The 17,905-nt window shown below is 40.2% G+C and overlaps 1 protein-coding gene across 2 annotated transcripts in view; it reads left to right on the forward strand.

Annotated features, from left to right (window-relative positions):
- LOC149222226 (PHAF1 protein At3g51130-like) overlaps positions 1–17,905 on the forward strand; it is a 377,477-nt gene that overhangs the window by 138,889 nt on the left and 220,683 nt on the right. For both annotated transcript variants that reach the window (XM_089385320.1, XM_089385319.1), the window contains 5 exons: positions 1,766–1,833; positions 1,944–2,046; positions 2,148–2,205; positions 2,336–2,502; positions 2,820–2,882. In XM_089385320.1, the coding sequence (XP_089241446.1) occupies positions 1,766–1,833; positions 1,944–2,046; positions 2,148–2,205; positions 2,336–2,502; positions 2,820–2,882 (459 nt within the window). The remainder of the gene's footprint in view (positions 1–1,765; positions 1,834–1,943; positions 2,047–2,147; positions 2,206–2,335; positions 2,503–2,819; positions 2,883–17,905) is intronic.

Here is a 17,905-nt window from a genome sequence, read left to right on the forward strand (position 1 = left end):
AGGGGTCCATCAGATTTATAAAAGAGGAAGAGGAGGCCATTAGAGGACATCTTGGATTTGTGAATTCTATTTGTGGAGAGGTTTGAGAACTCGGTTCTCCACTTCCTTGGTAGCCCCAGGACGGAAACCCTTGGGTGATTTAGTGAGATTGGGTGAGCACTCATCCCCACTTGGTGAATTCATCCATAATTCATAGGAGAGCTTAGCAGTGGCAGTTCATTTCAATTTTGGAGGTCGCTGCGGTGCAGCAGATTATCGTGGAGGCCAACGTTCATCTTAGTTATTTTGGTTGTATATGCATGTAACCCTAGTTTATCCATTATAATAAAAGCTGAGAATTTTCTTGTTCATTGTGTCATTGGATTGCAGTGCTCTGTTTGTTTTATTTTACATGGCAATCTTCTGTTAAATGAATGAAATTTAATGGTGGAACTTGGGTTGAGTTCAATTTCTGCAAATTTAGCAAAACATCCCATTTGGGACCTTACAAAATCAGTGAGACAACAGACTCCTTCCCTCCTAACTGACAAACACCCCACCACCTCTAGGAGATCTTGGTGTCAGAACTGTGCCACATAGAGTACCATCTGTCATGTTTGGTTGATCAACTAGACTTGAGGTTCTTCCCTGTACCTTTGGTATCAGGAGAGACATTTTACTTTGCTTCAGAGCTCTTCCTAGGATGTGCAACCTAGCAATCTCAGTCTCGGGTGCTCTCTGGAAGATGTCATCAAGCTTTCCACCAGTCCTGTCACAGTGACAGATATAGACAAGGTTACCTCTTCTCTTTCTTCCACCTAGACTTGTACTCTCATTTCCAGTTAGGATGCTGATGTTAGGCAGGAGTCAGTGAATGGCACCTCTTAGAGTTTTCCTCTTATACTTTATGTAGTTCCTGCCACACTCTCTTTTATTATCAGTTGCATCTCTCCTTTTTTTAATTAACATTTTACTTTTTGGCATCTAGGATTCTTCTAGACACTCCCATGGTCTATTGATTACTGATTGTACTCTGTAATCCCATTGACCTTTTTCTTGGTCATTTGTTGGACATCTAAAATTATCTTATTTTATCTTGAACAACTTGCTCACATTCAGGTCAAGTAGTGACTTTTCTTCACTATAATATTGTAAATATTGTAGCTGTTAATACCTTGCATTTGACAACCTCTTTGGTTTTACTCTTGAGACTATTCTTCCACTTGAACTATGATACTAGTTTTTACTGAATGTAGGAACTTGCATCCTCTGACAATGTTATCATTACACAGGATATTTTATGATTTGATGCAGATTCTAAACAATTGTTAGAGGCAATTGTGGTTAATTGACAATGCTACTACTTGATCAAAACTTGATTGCATTATTCACAATTAAATAAAGGGAATTTCCTCTCACACACACAAGCAGCTGCCTGTAATATGTTGAAGGCTTAACATGGAGCAATTGATGCAGGCAGTCTTTATCCAGAAGGAACATTTAATTGCAGCCCTATATTCACGTTTTATTTTGTTAAATATTCTAGTTCCATATATCATGTAGAGTAAGAATGGGTTAGACTTTTGGCCTGCGTCACGATTCTCTAGGACCTACATTTCTATGGAGGAATAATTTTGTTAATCTTGTTTAAATGACAAATATGGAATCTGTCCTTTTAGGTACTTCTGGTTTCAGCATCGTGAGTTTATCATTGATAATAACAAACATCTCTATCAGATTAGATTCTTAATATAATAGTTAGTTTAATTGTTTTATGTTGTGACAGCGGTTACGCCTCATAGATGTATTTAATGTGCAAACTCTTCAAATGCGCTATGGAAATTCTTTCATTGGGTATGAAGTTTTGTCTTTATTCCTTTGTATGCAATTTAATCCCTAGTTAGTCTATCCAACGAGCTTTTGTATTTACTATTTTTCATCAAATATGCTGCCCTTGTTTGCAGTGGCCCAAATACCGCTACATTTGCAGCTGTCTATCAAGCATGTGGACCAACTTATCCCGGGAGTTATGATGCAGACAGGGGGATCTATACACTTTTCTATCCAGTAAGTTGTGACAGAGCATGCTATGCTTTGGTTGTCTGATTGCTTTAGTTTTCATATCAGTGGAAATAAACACCAAAGATGACCATATGCTTTGTTATCAGGGCTTGTCATTTGCATTTCCAATCCCTCCTCAGTATGAGTATTGCGTGGATGAACAAGGTGAGATGTTGAATTCATTTATTACTGTTGTACACCAGTGCTAGTTTTAATAAAACATTAGTGTTTTAGATTTGAAAATGTGCAGCTGAAATGTTGTTTCCCTCTAACTTTCTTTTCTTCTTGTAAGCAGCGGAGTTACCTTTAGAGTTTCCTGATGGGACAACACCAGTCACGTCCCGTATTTGTATATATGATAAATCCAGTGGTGGTAGTGTTGGTGTTGGAGCTTCAATGAATAAAGCCATACTTCCTCCGTTGCCTGTGGGGAGTCTGTATTTGGAGGAAGTACATGCAAAGGTTTGTTCCTCCTGGACATCATTGATTTTATGGATATGATCTGTGTTACATTGCTGGTTGCATATTCTTTATGTGCTTTGTGATACATTGCAATCGTAGCCAGGATGAGTCATCATGTGTCTTTCTATGCTCTTGGGCACTTTTGCTGAGCATCAATATCTACTGGTAAAGAGAAATAGTATGTAAGGTTTTAATTGTTACATGCTATAAATTTCATGATCCTTTTTTAATGGTTGCAATAACTTGTTGTTTTAATTGTTTCATGCTATAAATCTCATGATCCTTTTTTAATTGTTGCAATAACTTGATTTTTCCAGTTGGCAGATGAACTTTGGTTTAGTGTTGGGGGTCAGCATCTTCCTTTCGGAGCTTCACCTCAGGTTGGTATAATTTTCCAAGGCATCATTTAGTTAATTCTTGTATCTTTCTGTCTGTATACATTCACTGCTAAGAAGCAGGAAACAGTAGTAAGTTTTGATGTATGATGAATGAAGCTTTATATGTCAGTCAGTACAGTTGCTGTGGTGTTGCGGTAAACATTGTGTATGAATTTTATAATTTTATGAAACTGAAGCTGTTACTGCTGTTTAGGAAATACCATACACTTAACAAAACTGAAAATGTGAATGTTGTTAAAAATTCCAGGAGAGGCCGCTTACAAGGACTACCTGTGTTAACTCTGAATAATGCTTTAATTAAAGCAAATAGGTCAAAGGAACTTGAGATTACACTAGTCATGAGAAGCTCAAATAAAAACAAAGATGCGGTTGGGGGGGTGGCAATGGAGGGGGGTGGGGGGGTGTTGGTCTGGGTTTTGTGGTCCAAGATGCACCCCATTAAGATGAGAACTAAATGATCTGAAGTGAAATGAAAATTTGTAAGCCAAGAATTGTGAATTAAAGAACACATTGAAACCACATATAAAAACAGATTTGTTGGCATTGTGGGGAGTGGGGTAGGTTGAGGTTTGCAAGATGCTCCCCATCAAGATGAGAACTAAATTAATTGAAGTGAAATGAAGAACTAGTAAACCAATAATTGTAAATGAAACAACATGTCAAAACCTTTTCCTAAAGAATTTTATATTGGGGTGAACCCTAGCTAGTGAGGAGAGAGCTGGTGAAAAAACAACCATGTTTGGACAAAAGTAAACATGAAAACCCATAACCAGGAGAGGAGACAGCATGCCCTACTTGTCATTTGAAGCAGTATTGCAGATTTTTGTATCCAATGCTTTCGGTAATGTCACCAAGTGTGTGGATTGGGTTGGACTCTAGGGATTAATCATGGGTGCCTTCATCCTATTCATTCCCAAGGTGGAGGTAGGAGGGAGTTCTCTCCTAATATCCAAGGTTGATAAATCCTCACTAGAAGGGAAGAATCTATTAATATGTCACTAGGAAGATGAACGATTTTCTTGTGCTCTAATTCTCCAATAATTCTTTGCCCTAATATGACAAGAGAATGAGTTATGCATGCGAAGAAACAAAGTCAGATGTCCCTAGTAGTACCCAAGTGTTAGTGGGATGCTTTGCCCCATGATCCTTGAGGTTAGACGAGGCAATTGATGGAATTGTGGAAGATGAAATGAGATTTGGAGTAAGTGTTGTCTAAAGAGAACATGCCTCTTTAATGTACAAGGTTGGGCACCATTGATCATAATATCCAAGGAAGGTTGACAAGGATTGGTCGAGATCCTTGTAGAGGAAATGAGATCTTCCTATAATCTTATACTACAAAGGAGGTTGCACAACACAGGATGAAATGCTCCTCGAGTTCTACCTTGCCCCAAAAAGAGAGCCTTGAACAACTTTCTAGATTGGAATGAATTCGCTTGCTGAGCCAGTTGCCACAAAATCTAACAGGTCTTGTAGAGGGGCACATTACAAGGCAAGCACTAGACCAAGTGACAACAATAAGGTAATGGCCCACTGTCACCACAACCACTACCCCCTACTCTTCATCGATTTTCACCAATGGGAGGAGTCCCGGTACAATGTCACCTACAAGATATACTCTAGGCCTAAGGGTTTAAGGTGGCACAATAGGCTTCCAAAGGATGGCTCAACTTAAGCACAAAGTTCAAAAGATGAAAAAAAGGCATTTTGCGTTCCTCATAGAGGCCAAACTAGGGCACGCTAGATCTAGGGCTTGAATGATAACATACAAAATGGAATATCCTAGGTCAAGGTACTGTTATCACACAATCTAACAGGGGTCCTAGGAGGGCTACCTAAGGGACAACTACTAGACCAAATGAAAACAATGGGACAATGACCCATTGTCACCTTAGTCAGTGTTCCCTGCTCTTTACGGACTTTAACCGACGGGAGGAGTCTTGGTATGATGGAAATCACCAATAATGATAGGATCAATCATAAGATGTGATGTGATTTCGAAGGCCCATTCAAAGGAGAGACTCAATTAATGCTCAATGCTTTAGGCTAAGGGATCTCCAAGAAAGACCTATGAGGAGACCTAGACCTACATTTAAGAATATTCAGTAATGACAAGGATGCCTAAGGTCAAGGCTCCAAAGATGATTACGACCTCTTAAGAAGCTTTGTATGATGATTATATGCCTTTAAATAGGCTTTCTCTCTTCTTGAGAAACCTAGAATGGGACCACACAAGACCTAGGGTTTATGAATAACCATGGGAGGAGACCCTCCAAGGAGCTCACTAGGTCAAGATAGTGTAGTAAAAGGTTTAGAATGATTTATTCCACTGGATACTATGTGTAAAAACCCTCAAGAAGACCTCTCACTATGACATTCAAGATGGACATCCAAAGTCCGAGCTAAGGCTTGAGTTTTCTTACAAATGAACCGTGGGAATTGCGTGAAACTTTGAGGATTCCTAGAAGAGACACCAACGCAGAGCCTTGTCCAAACAGAATAGAAAAAGTCCTTCCCTAATGGAATTCGCATGCAGCGCTAGCTAGGATATCTAGGAGAGAGGCCAGAATTTTTATGAGGAGAAAAAGAGAGGTAAAATAAGGGTGACCACCAAAATTACTTGGACTAGTGCCTTACCCTTGGGCTATGGGGTCTATGTGATTCGAAATCCAACTAAAATTTGTCTTCAAGGAGGATAAACTGTGATGCCATAGCTATCACTCTTTAGCATTTACCCACCCAAGATCAATGGACTTTTATGGAAGAAAAACAATTTTTAATCCACTAGGAACATGTTGGAAGATTGAGAGGCGTGTAATTTAATTTAGATTTTCCTTTCATAGTAATTGCTTGTGAAATCTGTTAGCTTCTTTAATTAATCTTTATCATGATTCTTTCATCAAACAATTACCATAACATAAACATGAAGATCACATAAACAAAAGAACACAAGATATAGGCTCCAAGCCAGGGAAAAACCCCTCCAAGGGGAAAACCCATAAAATTCTCTTATAGAATCAGATCAAATGAGATATCCAAGACCCATAACCACAAAAACTTCCACCTCTAGATGCCAAGTCAAACCTTCTTTCTTTCTAGCAGATCCATCAACAAGAGACCAACAACAACAGATTTACCAAGGCAGATCGTCCACAAACCCTAGCTCAAGAAGAAATCCTTTCTTTCTCCACTTCTCTCTACACTTTCTGCGATATTTCAGACCAAATACTTCCAAGCGTGTGTGTCCAAATGAGCTCCATCTTCCCTCTATTTATATAGTTCAGAGGGGTTCGAATAAACATGTCCATTGGGGCAAGGCCAACTTGACATGTAAGCCGACTTGGCACCTAGAGGGGTGTCTCACCAAAAACTACATATTTAATAATTTTTTTTTTGCATTAGGTCCAAATAGGGCTTTGAGTCAAAAATCTAGAAGCACGTAGAACATGCTTGTCTAGAAAAATAATAATAATTTTTTCTTTTCTTTTCTTTTTCTTTTTACACAACATACATAATGTTACAAATTATGAAGTCCGAAACTAGTTACATTCTCCAACAAAACATTCATCTACTTGCTATTCGATGAGTAACATGCACAAATTTGCAATCTAACAATCTTTTCAATGATATTCAATAATTAGGGCAAAGAAGAGCTAGTTAGTTGCAAGATTTCCGCACATTAGACATTATTACATGAAATTTTTTCAACAAAAGTACTTACAAGATAGCAAGAGATATATCCAATCCAATATCAAGATAGTGACTCCAATAAAGAACAATATTTTAGCTCCCAAAAATATTGAAATGGATCAAAAGAGCTCCAATGGTGTTAAATAGTGCAACTAGGGGCTAATTCCCCTTCCTAGAAGCCTGTATATATATATATATATATATATAAAACAATCATAAATAATGAATAGTTAACTAATGATTAGTGTTAAAGAGTCATGTCTCCAAGGACATGACCATTCGTGAATGGATACCTAGCTAGGTATATAAACCATTTGTGAATTGGTGCCTAGCTAGGCATATAATTGGGACCCTCAGTTGTGATCAAATCATCTCATATCTTCTTGTACGTATTGTTGATGTTCTATCTACAATTATTGTCAATGATGATAAGACATTGAAGTAATTGTTGCAAGCATAGAACATACCATAAAAATTAACATGGTATGAGAGCTTTGGTGGAGTTCAACGGAGTGTTAAATTTTGTGGGTTGTTACAATCTTTACGTACAACATATTTAATTTTTTACTCCTACCTAAAGAATGCAAATAATTCCATAAATTATGGTTGGCAGTAATCGTTGGTAAATATGTCTAATTACCGAAATATAAAGAATGCAAAGAATTCAATGAATTATGTTGGCCAGTAACTACTGTTAAATATGTCTAATTACCGAAATATAAAGTATGTATCTGCTAATAGTAATTTTTGTTTGAATTCTCTTGAAGACTATATCTGTTAATATTTACCGAAAATACATATGCTTGTATAAGTACTAGTTCGACTTTGCTTCTAGGAGCATGATTTTCTTAGGAGCATGATTTCCTTAGCCACAAACTTGGCTTTGTATTTCTCGACACTGCCGTCTGCAACATATTTAATCTTGTAGATCCATCTCGAACCTACCATTGATCTGTCTTGAGGCCTTGGCAAGTTGGCACTACCTCCCAGACATCGTTCACCATTATGGAGTTGTACTCCTCTACCATCACATCCAGCCAAACCTGATGTTGATCTGCCTCCTGAAAACTGGCAGGCTCCCCATCCTGAGCTACTAATGCCTGATATGTATCTGGCTGTTTTCGCTTCCTCTTATTGTTCCTTTGCGCACTGATGAAGTTCTTTTCATCTCGTAGAATCTGACGAAGTTCCCTTTTCGTTCTTCCTCTCCAGTAGGTGCTTTTGTTAGCTCCTCCTCATCTTGTGATTCTTCCTGACCCAAGGAAGAATTCTTTTCTTCCGTTGGTTGAAGAGGTTTGACCAACGGTTCCTCTTTTCACTGCTCCTCGGAAGGCATTTCTCGAGATTTTCTGAAAGCCCTGTCTTCCATGAACTTCACATCTCGTCGAACTACTACCTTCCTGCTCCCTGGAAGATAGATTCTGTATGCCTTAGCGTTCTCGCTATATCCCACTAGATATCCTTTCTCTGCAGTTTGATCCAGCTTCTTCCTCTTTTCCTCGGGTATGCGACAATATACTAAGCTCCCAAATATCCTAAAATAATTGACTTTAAGCGTCTTCCCTATGAAGACTTTCTCTGGAGTAATCTTGCCCAATGCCCGATGAGGAGTTCTATTCTGAACATAGACTGTTGTGTTGCATGCTTCTGCCCACAGGAATTTTGGCATATCCTGATCATACATCATGGCCCTAGTTGCTTCTACAATAGTCCTGTTCTTTCTTTCTGCTACTCCATTCTGCTCCGAATTGTACAGAGCTGTCCACTCTCTTCTGATGCCCTCCTTAGCGCAAAAATATCCTTATCGACATACTCTCCACCGTTATCTGAGCGCAAAACTTTTATTTTCTTCCCAGTCAGATTCTCCACCAGAGCCTTGAACTCTTTGAATCGACAGAAAACCTCATCCTTGGTTTTCAAAAAATAAATCCAAGTTTTCCTTAAGTGGTCATCAATGAAGGTAAGGAAGTACTCGACACCACTAAGAGCTTTAGTGGACATGGATCTGCAGATATCTAAGTGTATCAATCCTATTACACTCTTGGCTCTTTTTTTACTTCTAGGAAATGCTGCCTTAGCATACTTTCCTAGAGCACATCGTCTTCACACATCATCTTGTTCTGTACTAAGATTTGGAACTCCTGTTACAGTGCTCCTGAGAATTCTCAGAGCCCCATGGTGCAAATGTCCCATTCTTCTGTGCCATAGTTCGTTCAAATCCTTGTCTCCATGACTGCCTATTAGTGCCATTGATGATTCTAGTTGTAGTCTGTACAACCTGTTACTTTTGATCCCGATCTGCACTTTCTTTTTCCAGCTCGGGTGTTTGACGTATACTTTCTCCTCGATGAAGAAATTGTCATAGCCTTTGCCTTGAAGTTGCGACACGGAAAATAAGTTCATCCCCAATCCTGGTACATGTAGCACATTGGTAGCACGGAATCGCTCTCCAGTTCCTGTTTGAAAAACTATGGTACCCCTCCCTACTGGAGTACATTTTGCCTTGTTTCCCATGGTGATCTAAAAGTTGATCTTCTCCTTCCTATAATATGAGAAACATTCCCGGATTCCCGTCATATTCCAAGAGGCCCCACTATCTATATACCATACCTTTGATAATGCAGAGCTAGTCACACAAGCCACTTCTTCTTCCAGCCTGGAAGCCAACATAGAGAAATCGAAATCTCTTTCTCTTGTGCAATTTTCTGAAAATCTGTGTGAGTCTCCTGATGTAGATGCCTCCGCATCATAGTCTCGACCCATAATTGATTTTTCTTTCCTGTCTCTGATTACTTGCTTTGATACCATGTGAAAATTCTATCACTGCAACAACTGATTTATTTTACCTACTTATTTCCCGATAAGTTATTTATGAATATCCTTCAATAAACAATAAAATAAATTTTGTTGCAGATATCACATCGTAATACAGAAACAAACACATGCACAAGAAATAACACATTGACACAAATATTTTGGACAATCAGTGCCTGAAAAAACCCAATGTGGGAAAACCAGTGCAACAAGGGAGGATTTTATTATTCAACAATTCTTCAGTACAACTGGGTGCCAAACTGGCTTACCCAACAGAGAAAATCCTTCACCACTTCCCCCAGTCTCAGCATCAACCTAGCTAACCTTGCGTAGCTCCTAGACCCTCTGCGTCAGCACTGGGCCTCTCTGCGTCACTTACGCAGGCCCTCCAGTGACTGCACAGTCTTGCAACCTCTGCGTCTGCCTGAGAGGCTCTGTGTCTGCCTCTTCAACCTCTGCATTGTTCCCGACTCTCTATTCTGTATGTGTTGCCTCATGCTGCGCTCCAGACCACTAGTTCGAATTTCTCATCTAACCTTGCTCCGAAATCAAACTGATTGGTCACCCTTAGTGTGTTCTCCAACTGACACTCAAGCCTCTTCTTATACTTTTCCTATTGGTCCTTCAACTACCGAGATTAAATCTCTAATCAATGGCTAAGATTAGATTTGGCTTGATCCATGACTTTTGGAACCTTCTAACCCAGTTTTATATTAATACCCATTAATATTTTATTTTTCCGAAGTTTAGACTTAGGAACTCCATAAAAAATATTAATTATTTTAATATGTCCCAAACGGTTAGAATCTGCCCAAACCATTTCTGGGTCTTGGAGATCTCATGTGCTTTAGCCTCTCCACCAATTTTCATGTCTAGAGCACATCCGATGCTACCCCAAATCACCTTGCTGTACCTATCAGTGTGCTGCACCATCATACCACGTCCATCATCACTGTGCTGCACCATTATACCATGTCCATCATCATTGTGCTGCACCATGTTGCACCATGACCATGTCCATCATCACTGTGCTGCACCATGTTTCTCTATCATTGAGATGTACCCTATCACGCTGTACCCAACATGTTGCTCTTCATCATCATGTTGCACTATGCATCACTGTGCTGCACCACTGTCACTATGCACTATGTTGCACCATTCATCATGCTGCACTGTGCATCACTGTGCTGCACTATGCATCACTGTGCTGCACTATGCATCACTGTGCTGCACCACTGTCACTGTGCACTATGTTGTACCATTCATCATGCTGCTTCATGCACCTTACTGCACCATGCTGCCCAGATTTGGTTGCAATTGATCTCCAAGGAAATGCTGTCCTCTTTATGTTCAGAGCAACCTTCTATTAATATAGTTGACCTCCAAGGTAAAGCTGTCCCCTTTGCTGTAATGCAGAGCAACCTATTTGCCCTTAACAATAGCTTTTCTTTTCATAAGACCACTCTTCACTTGCCATATTGGGTCATGGTAAGTTATAACCAATATCAGTCCTCAAGTAAGCACCCAAACAAGCTACTATTACAGCGGCTAGGTTCCTATTCTTAGTTGTTGCTCTACGAGGTAGTATAGGGCTAACACCAGCTCCTATACTTACCCAACAATCCGTAGATCACCTTGCACTCCTTCCGCTGTCCCAACACAGAGCTTGCGTTAATTAACTAGACTTTGATATAATATGAGACAAGCTCCACGCAGTCATAATGATCCTCACATATCTGCTTCTAAACAATAGTGACTAGGGCATTGTTAAAATTGGCAACTAGGGCCAAACTCCATGTGGGTCATCTCATTTATGGCAGCTGATATTTTTATTGGATCCCTCTCATCGGGAGTTGTAGGATTGATCTAAATATCATTCGATTCCGATAAGTATTTATGAAGTTATGAATTTATTTATGTTATAAATCAATTTGTCAAGTCGGCCAACAACTTGAGTAGGCTTAGAAGTCCAATAGACGTGTCTATTCATCAGCCAAGTTTTAGTATAAATTGGTGAGGATTTGAAGTCATTTTACACACACATTCTTGAGGTGATCTCCTCTCCATGTCTTGGGTTTTTGGAGAAGTAGAGAACTAAAGAATACACTGGCCTAGAAGGAGCCCTAGCTGCAAGATGATGCCCTAGCCGTAGGATGATCTACGCAACAAACAGAGACACCTATACGCTGTCTAAGGAGATTCATACGCTGTCCATGTTAGGATATTCCGACACATAGGATATAGTTAAGTTCAACTTGGTCTAGTATAGAGTTAGGTTAGAGTTAGGTAAAGTGTGTTTCTTTACCGTTGTACATTTTGTAACTTACAATCCGACGGTCACGATATGTAGTGATGCGACGGTTCACTCTCACCTCGGTATTACCGACACTTGATCCGTGGCTTGACACCCGATTGGTCCATGAGTTCTATTTAAAGCGCATGGAGGGTCATTGTTCGGGAAATCCGTGCATGAGAGAAGCTTATGTAAATTTTCATTCTTTGATTAATAAATTGCCTGTAGTACCCACGTTGGGACAGGCCGTGGACTGTTTCCCTCCTTGCACTTTGAGGGTTTTAACCACGTCAAAAATACTGGTGTATTGATTTGAGATCTGGTTGTGAGCGGTGTCCTTTTGGTGTTCTTTCTGAGGAACTTACCCTGTAAATTCCTACATGGTATCAGAGCTATTTGAGGGCCGCGTCCGTTGGTGATCCAAATCTGAAGCCGGTAGAACTGCAAGCGGCTGTCGTTTCCTAGATCTGCTGTTTCTGACTGCTTTCGGGCCGAGAGGACTGCTCTGTTGCGTTCGGAGCATCTGTTCCAGTGAGGAACCCCTTTCGTTTCACGCGAAAAGGTTTCCGGTAGCCCTAGCTGCGTCATTTTTCAGATCGGGAGGTATACAGTGTTTTTTTTGCAGTTTACTGTTATTTTCTCTCTGCTTATTTCGGTCTCAGTTTATTTAGCCTTTTTTTTAACCGGATCTATACCTTTCATTTCTGCGTATGCTCTTTGCCCTGCGACTCTGTGCGATCTGCGCAAATCAGAAACAGAAAGGAAGGATTTTTCTCATGCGTATGCTCTTTTCCCTGCACCTTAGTGTGATCTCGGAAAATCAGAAACATTGAGAAAAATATTTAGTTTTTCGGCTAAAGCTAACTTTGATTTTTTTTTTTAAATTTCCAGTTTTTTTGGCTAAAGCTAACTTCGAGCCGCAAGGTTCGTTTTTCTTTGCATATTCGTGTTGGGTTTTGTGTTTTGTGTTTTGTAGGGAAAAAGAGCTTTCTCAAGGCAAGCACGCAAACCGAGGCCCCCCCCCTCTCTCTCTCTCTCTCAAATTTTTTGTATAGATCAATTGGTTCAAAGCTATTTTAAGAGAGTAGAGGTCTTGGGTTCAAGTCTCCATTTTGTGGGGGCGGATTTTTTCATTCCTGCACATTCGCGCACTTTGCCGGCAACGTCAACAATTTTTTTTCAAAAAGCCATAACTTCTTCATCCGGAAGCCTTTTTCAGAGCCGTTTTTTTTAAAACCGCCTATTTTTTCGAGATCTATCCATTGGAACACTTACTTTCAGCATCTTCAGCTTCAGTTTTAAAAAAAAAAAGGGAAAGTCCATGCCAAGTCATTCTTGACAGCACTAACTACTTCCAATGGGTAGCCTACATGGAAGATTTACTTAGAAGTAAAGGTCTCTACAGAATAGCCACAGACCAAGAGAAGAAACCAAAAGATGAAGACAAGGCTGCAAAATGGGAAAATAGACAAGATCAAGCACGTGGTTTGATAGGGATGTCTATTTCTCCTGATCTTAGATTCCACATTGCAGAACTTGAGACTCCTCATGAAGCATTAGAAAAACTCGCTAAAGTTTTTGGGATTAAAAATGAAATTAGAGCCCATCAACTTGAAAATGAGCTGCTTACTTTGGATCCTAATAATTTTTCTTGCATTGAAGATTTCTTGTCCAAATTCAAGACCCTTAGATATCTCTTGGAAGGTGTTAAAGTTAAGAAAGAAGATGGTAACCTTATTTATTCCATCCTTACTAAGTTGGGACCAGCCTACTCTGTATTTGTTTCCACTTTCCATTCTACAAGGGAAGCTTTCATTTGTCAAGGACAAGAATACAAGGCCCCTTCCTTTGACTCCTTTTGTGATTCCTTAATAAGAGAACAAGAAAAACTCTTACACCTTGGTCTTCTTAATCTTGGAAACTCTTCCACGAAAGCGTTAGCCGCCCAGCAGCAACCAAATTCAAAGAATCCTAAGAAGTCATATCCTCAAAAGAATGGTCCTAAACCATCTCAGCCTCAAAATGAAAGATCATTTCAGCAAAATGATAAGACCAATAAAAACAAATGGAAGAAGACTGATAGACATTGTAACTTTTGTAATCGAGATGGCCACTTAGAATCTAAATGCTTTAAGAAGATGGAAGCCTTGGAAGCCGCAATGAAGAAACATAACATCCATGTGGAGCCTACTTCAACTTCAACTTCCGGAATGGCACTTTCTGCATGTCATTGTCAATCATCTCAGTCTGGTTATGCATTAAATGTATCTTCTTCTTCTTCTCATTCTCATGAGTGGCTCATTGATTCTGGAGCCTCTTGTCACATGGCCAAAAACCAAGCCATGTTTTCTTCTTTAAATGATTGTAACACCAAAAATATATATGTTGGTGATGATAGATCTCTTAATGTTGTAGGGACTGTAACTGTTCATCTAGACAATGGTCAGTTTAATGATGTATTATGTGTTCCAACCTTATCCTGCAACCTTCTATCTGTCTATCAGATAACTCATTCAGGTGAAGGTAAAATTGTTGAATTTTCACCTCATGATGTTGTAATCAAGGATATAAAAGATCCTAAACAGATTCTAGCTACTGGTCTTGCTGATGATTCCAAAAGGTTGTATAAGTTTCACAACTTTGGGTCATCAAATCTTCCCTCAGTATTTATTGCTCATAATGATGAAGTGAGCAAACTTTGGCATGAGCGATTTGGTCACTTAAACTATCGCTCCCTTCAGCATCTATGTAAAGAAAATATGGTGACAGGTCTTCCTATGGTATCTTGCAGAGATGGTGTTTGTTCCGGATGTGTACTCGGAAAACATCATCGGGACAGCTTTGACAAACGTGCCTCTTGGCACGCCTCAGCCCCTTTACAGCTTGTGCACAGTGATTTATGTGGTCCTCTTCCTGTTGCTTCATTCTCTGGCTGCAAGTACTTCTTAACTTTCATTGATGATTTCTCCAGACGCACTTGGGTATACTTCTTAAAACTCAAGAGCGAAGTATTTAACACCTTTTTGGCCTTCAAAGCCTTTGTTGAAAAACAATCTGGACATCAAATTCTTAAGCTAAGAACTGATAATGGTGGAGAATATGTTAAAAACACATTCATCAACTTTTGCACCGAAAATGGAATTCAAATGCAACATACTGTTCCATACACTCCACAACAAAATGGTGTAGCTGAAAGGAAAAATCGCACCTTAAAGGAAATGGCTAATTGTATGCTGCAATCTAAAGGACTCAGTCTTAGTTTTTGGGCCGAAGCAATTAATTGTGCAAATTATATAATCAATCGCACTCCTACTAAGGTTCTAGAGAATATCACTCCAGAAGAAGCTTGGAGTTCCATTAAACCAGATGTAAGTCACTTTCGTGTGTTTGGAAGTGAAGCATGGGCCCATATTCCAGATGAAAAGCATAAAGCTTTAGAACCTAAGAGTGAGAAATGTACTTTTGTTGGATATTCTGAAGATGTAAAAGGTTATAGACTTATTCCATTTAAGTCCAAAAATGTTATCATTAGAAGAGATGTAAAGTTTGATGAAAATAAATCGGCCTGCGAGCCTAGTCCGGCGGATGTGCCTCCTCTTCCTATCTCTTCTACTTTTGAAAACATTTCTTCTTCAGATGATGAAAGCGAGGATGATAATCCTCCCCCACCTTCTCAGGATCCTCAACTTCCACGATGGGTCCGTACTACTCGGGATGCAGCAGGTGATCTTGCCGGTGATCCTACAGATCAGCGACGTACACGTTCTCAGTTTGAACGAGCCTCTTCTTTACTGGCTCAAGCTCCAGTAAATCATGATCCTGACACTTTTGCAGAAGCTTCAGGCCATCCACATTGGGAAGCGGCTATGAATGAAGAATATCATTCATTGATGACAAATGATACATGGGATCTTGTTCCTCTACCAAAGGGACGCAAACTTGTTAGATGTAAATGGGTTTACAGAACCAAGTATGGACCAGATGGGAAAGTTGATAAACATAAAGCTCGTCTCGTTGCTAAGGGCTTTTCACAGGTTGAAGGCATTGACTACACTGAAACCTTCTCCCCTGTTGCCAAAATGAACTCTATCCGCCTTGTTCTTTCCCTTGCTGCCTCTTTAAAATGGGAAGTCCATCAGATGGATGTTAAATCTGCCTTCTTGCATGGGGACTTGCAGGAAGAAATCTATATGGAACAACCCATTGGCTTCATACAAACAGACTCCAGCCTTGTTTGTCGACTTAAGAAATCCCTTTATGGCCTCAAGCAAGCTCCTCGGGCTTGGTATGCCAAAATGGATAGCTTTCTTTTAGAATCTGGCTTTTCTAGGTGTCATTCTGACAATACTGTCTACACCAAGAAAGTGGGCAACTCTCTTATCATCCTTGTTCTTTATGTTGATGATCTTATTCTTACTGGTAGTGATCCCAACCTTATAAACCATGTGAAGTCCAGCCTTAAAAAGAAATTTGAAATGACAGACTTAGGACACTTACACTATTTTCTCGGTCTTCAAGTCTTGCAATCCCAAGAGGGTATTTTCCTTTCCCAGTCCAAGTATGCTTGTGATATTCTTCGTCATTTTCACATGGAAGACTGTAAGCCAGCCCCTTCTCCCTTTCAGTCTGGAGTCAAACTTTCAGTCTCTTGTACTTCTCCTGAAGTTGATGCTACCTTATACCGTCAACTTGTCGGAAAACTCTTGTATTTAACCCATACTCGTCCTGATCTTTCCTTTTCTGTTGGCCTTGTTGCTCGTTTTATGCAAAACCCCCGTGAAAGTCATTGGAAAGCAGCTAAAAGAATACTTCGTTATGTTCGAGGTACAGTACAGTTTGGGATTCATTACAGTGCCAAAGCAGCTCCTCTGCTAGTTGGTTTCACTGATTCTGATTGGGCTGGTGACCATGATGATCGGAAGTCTACTGCCGGTTATGTCTTCACTCTTGGTTCAGGACCTATTACATGGGCTTGTAAGAAACAGGCTGCCATTTCTCTTTCGTCAGCAGAAGCAGAGTATCGTGGTGCCGTGGAAGCAAGTAAGGAAGCCTTGTGGCTTCGTCAGATCCTATCAGAGTTTGGCTTTGAGCAGCAGCATCCAACCACACTTTGGTGTGATAATCAAAGTGCCATTTAGCTATGCAAAGATCCAGTCCAGCATCAGCGCAGCAAACACATTGAACTACACATGCACTTCATCAGAAAGCTCATTCATGACCATGTTCTTGAAGTGCAATATTGTCCAACAGATGATCAGGTTGCAGACATCTTCACAAAGGCTCTCACAGAGGCGAAGTTCACTAAACTTCGATATATGCTTGGAGTTCAGGAAGTTGTCACTAAGGGGGGATAGGCTCTAGTGCCTCCTTCCTTCTCCTATTGTGTCATATTTGTAAATCCTTCAATCCTATCCCAAGTTGTTCTTAAGGGGGGATGTTAGGATATTCCGACACATAGGATATAGTTAAGTTCAACTTGGTCTAGTATAGAGTTAGGTAAAGTGTGTTTCTTTACCGTTGTACATTTTGTAACTTACAATCCGACGGTCACGATATGTAGTGATCCGACGGTTCACTCTCACCTCGGTATTACCGACACTTGATCCGTGGCTTGACACCCGATTGGTCCATGAGTTCTATTTAAAGCGCATGGAGGGTCATTGTTCGGGAAATCCGTGCATGAGAGAAGCTTATGTAAATTTTCATTCTTTGATTAATAAATTGCCTGTAGTACCCACGTTGGGACAGGCCGTGGACTGTTTCCCTCCTTGCACTTTGAGGGTTTTAACCACGTCAAAAATACTGGTGTATTGATTTGAGATCTGGTTGTGAGCGGTGTCCTTTTGGTGTTCTTTCTGAGGAACTTACCCTGTAAATTCCTACAGTCCAAAGTTGTAGTCTAGGAGGGTTCTTTATGCAGCTAAACGGGGCTCTTATACGCAGTAAAGGGGAGGCCTTGCCACTGTCCTCCGTAGTCTTAAGTGCCCTAACTGCAAGCTTGACCTGCTGCTCTTGAAGAGCCCTCATCCGCAGTCCAACAAGGAGTAATCTGGCCGCAGTCAAGCCATGCCCTAGCCGCAGTCAAGGGAGCTCCTATACACAGTCAACGTGGTTAAGGAGAGGCCTAATCTACGCTGTTTAGGAAGCTTCTATAATGCAACTAGGAAAGGTTTTATCACAGTCAAAGGAAGCCCTAAAAGACCCTAAC

This window comes from Pinus tabuliformis, chromosome Q (assembly GCF_031772625.1).
Source record: "Pinus tabuliformis cultivar Carrire ecotype Pingquan chromosome Q, CPIR1, whole genome shotgun sequence".
NCBI classification, from domain to species: Eukaryota; Viridiplantae; Streptophyta; class Pinopsida; order Pinales; family Pinaceae; genus Pinus; species Pinus tabuliformis.